This window comes from Geospiza fortis, unplaced genomic scaffold (assembly GCF_000277835.1).
Source record: "Geospiza fortis unplaced genomic scaffold, GeoFor_1.0 scaffold488, whole genome shotgun sequence".
Classification (NCBI taxonomy): domain Eukaryota; kingdom Metazoa; phylum Chordata; class Aves; order Passeriformes; family Thraupidae; genus Geospiza; species Geospiza fortis.
The window spans coordinates 2,164,255-2,166,282 of NW_005054365.1; the positions used below are offsets into that span (position 1 = coordinate 2,164,255).

General features: G+C 48.7%; 1 protein-coding gene across 1 annotated transcript in view; it reads right to left on the reverse strand.

The window, feature by feature from the left end:
- The window catches only part of LOXHD1 (lipoxygenase homology domains 1), a 150,622-nt gene extending 148,805 nt beyond the window's left edge, over positions 1-1,817 (reverse strand). Inside the window, exon 1 of the mRNA XM_031059646.1 lies at positions 1,391-1,817. Coding sequence (XP_030915506.1) covers positions 1,391-1,817 — 427 coding nt within the window. The remainder of the gene's footprint in view (positions 1-1,390) is intronic.
- Positions 1,818-2,028: the final 211 nt, after the last annotated feature.

The following is a 2,028-nucleotide window of genomic DNA, read 5'->3' on the forward strand; positions in this document are numbered from 1 at the left end:
TAATTATATTATATAAATTATATTTATATAGTGCTCAACTATATTAAAAAACGTAGTATGAGGTGGGACAGCCTCCCTACCCCTCAGGGGCCATCACAAATGAAGCAGGTTTTGTGCATGGCCTAAATACAGCGTATCTGTGAGGGACTCACTTCTCTGCCCCAGAGGAATGGAACAACTTTTTTTCCTCTTCTCAGAGGAATGGGAAAATTTTTCTTGTCCCAGCCCATTGTCACCACGACAGAAACCCCCAGGTGTGGTTGACCCAGAGCCACACCAGGAGTGTGGGGTGCTTTACCACTCCTCAGGCACACCCAGCTCTCTCTCAGCACGTGTTGTGACTCTCATGGACTGGTGGGGGACCAGCAGTGATGGAGGTGAAGTGTCCTGCCCCAGGCACGCCCGGATCCAGCTGCTTGGTTGTTGGTACCACCCCTCTGCACCCACGGCCTCTTTGCTGCGCCCCTCCCTGACACGGAGATAACCTCACTGTGCTCGGGAGCATCCTCCTATCATCCTCCTATCTATATTCTTCTTATCGTGGAGCTACACCATGGTCCTCTCCTGAAACTGAGTGAGTCACCTGAAGCCTTAAGTTGCAGAATCACAGAATCTTTTAGGCTGGAAAAGCCCTCCAAGACCATTGAGTCCAACCATGCCCCAATACAGCCAATGACACTGCTGACCCACATCCCCAGATGACACATTCACATGGCCTTTAAATCATCCCAGGGATTGGAGACTGCACCACTGCCCTTGGCAGTCTGTGCCAGGGTTTCATAAGCCTTTCCATGAGGAAATTTTTTAGTCATGTCCAATCCAAACCTCCTCTGATGCACCTTTGGGCACAGCTCACTGTGCAGAACCAAAGTACTGCCTGCTTGTGAAACAAGTGGTCTATTTATTGCAACAACACCGTGCTAAGGTTTAGAGGCTAATACTGATATTTCCCCAGATGATTTTGTTACTTAAAAACAGCCAGAGGTCTGGTGTGCTGGACATCCTGCTTCTACATCAATCCTAAGCGTTCCACCCCTCTGGCTGCTGAAATCCCCAGCACGCTCCTGCTGCTTCTGCTTGATCAGGACCATGCACCTCTGCCATGGAGCCTGCTGATTGCAGCTTCTGCACAGCCCCACAATGCAAATATTAATTAGGAGAATGTAATTACAGCAGTGCCACACACACGGCAAAGCGGCTTCATAAACAGAAAAGCTCACACGGACACAACCTGTCAGTGACACCTCAAACAATTAACATACTTGTTTAACAAAAATATGACCCACATAGGAATAACTAGTGCCTGCACCCCAGGAAGGACCCCAGCAAGGGCATTTGCAGGGCCAGCAGTGCCTGCCCAAGAGGGGAAGTGGGGAAAGATGGAGCTGACCTTTTTTTTTGTTGTATTCATCTTCCGTGGCATTGGAGGAGTCCGAATGATAGTCCCGAAGCTCCTGTTCGTACATCTCCAAAAAATTATCATCTATCTTTCCTTTCTTGGGCTTGTCACCCTTCTTCTTCTTCTTGTCTTTGCTTTTTTTGCCTTTTTTCTTCTTTTTCTTTTTGCGCTCGTAGTCATCTTCCTCCTCACTGCTATACTCTCTTCTCTTGGATTTTTTCTTCTTCTTTTTCTTCACCTCCCCATCAATCTCTGTGTCCTCAGACTTTGATTTCTTCTCGCTTTTTTCCTCCTGGCTTTTTTTCTCCTGGCTTTCATCTTTCCCATCTTCCTCAGCTACCTCTTCCACTGCCTCCCCTTCCGCTTCCTCCTCCTCTTCCTCCTCTTCTGTTTTGTTCTTTTCAGTCTTTTCTTTCATGTCATTGTTTTGCGCCCCAACCCTGTTAACAGCGCTCTGGGGTTGCCTTAATCTTCTGCCGCCTTTCCAGCTGCCAAAGTCCTTCTGTTCTCCTCTCCCTGCCTGGGGCTGGGCTGCCCCTGTTTCACAATGTCCTTCTTCCCCACTGGCTCAGTGCAGGTGTGTCCCAGAGTCCCTTCCTATCCCCCTTCTCCTTCTGCCTTTTCCTGCC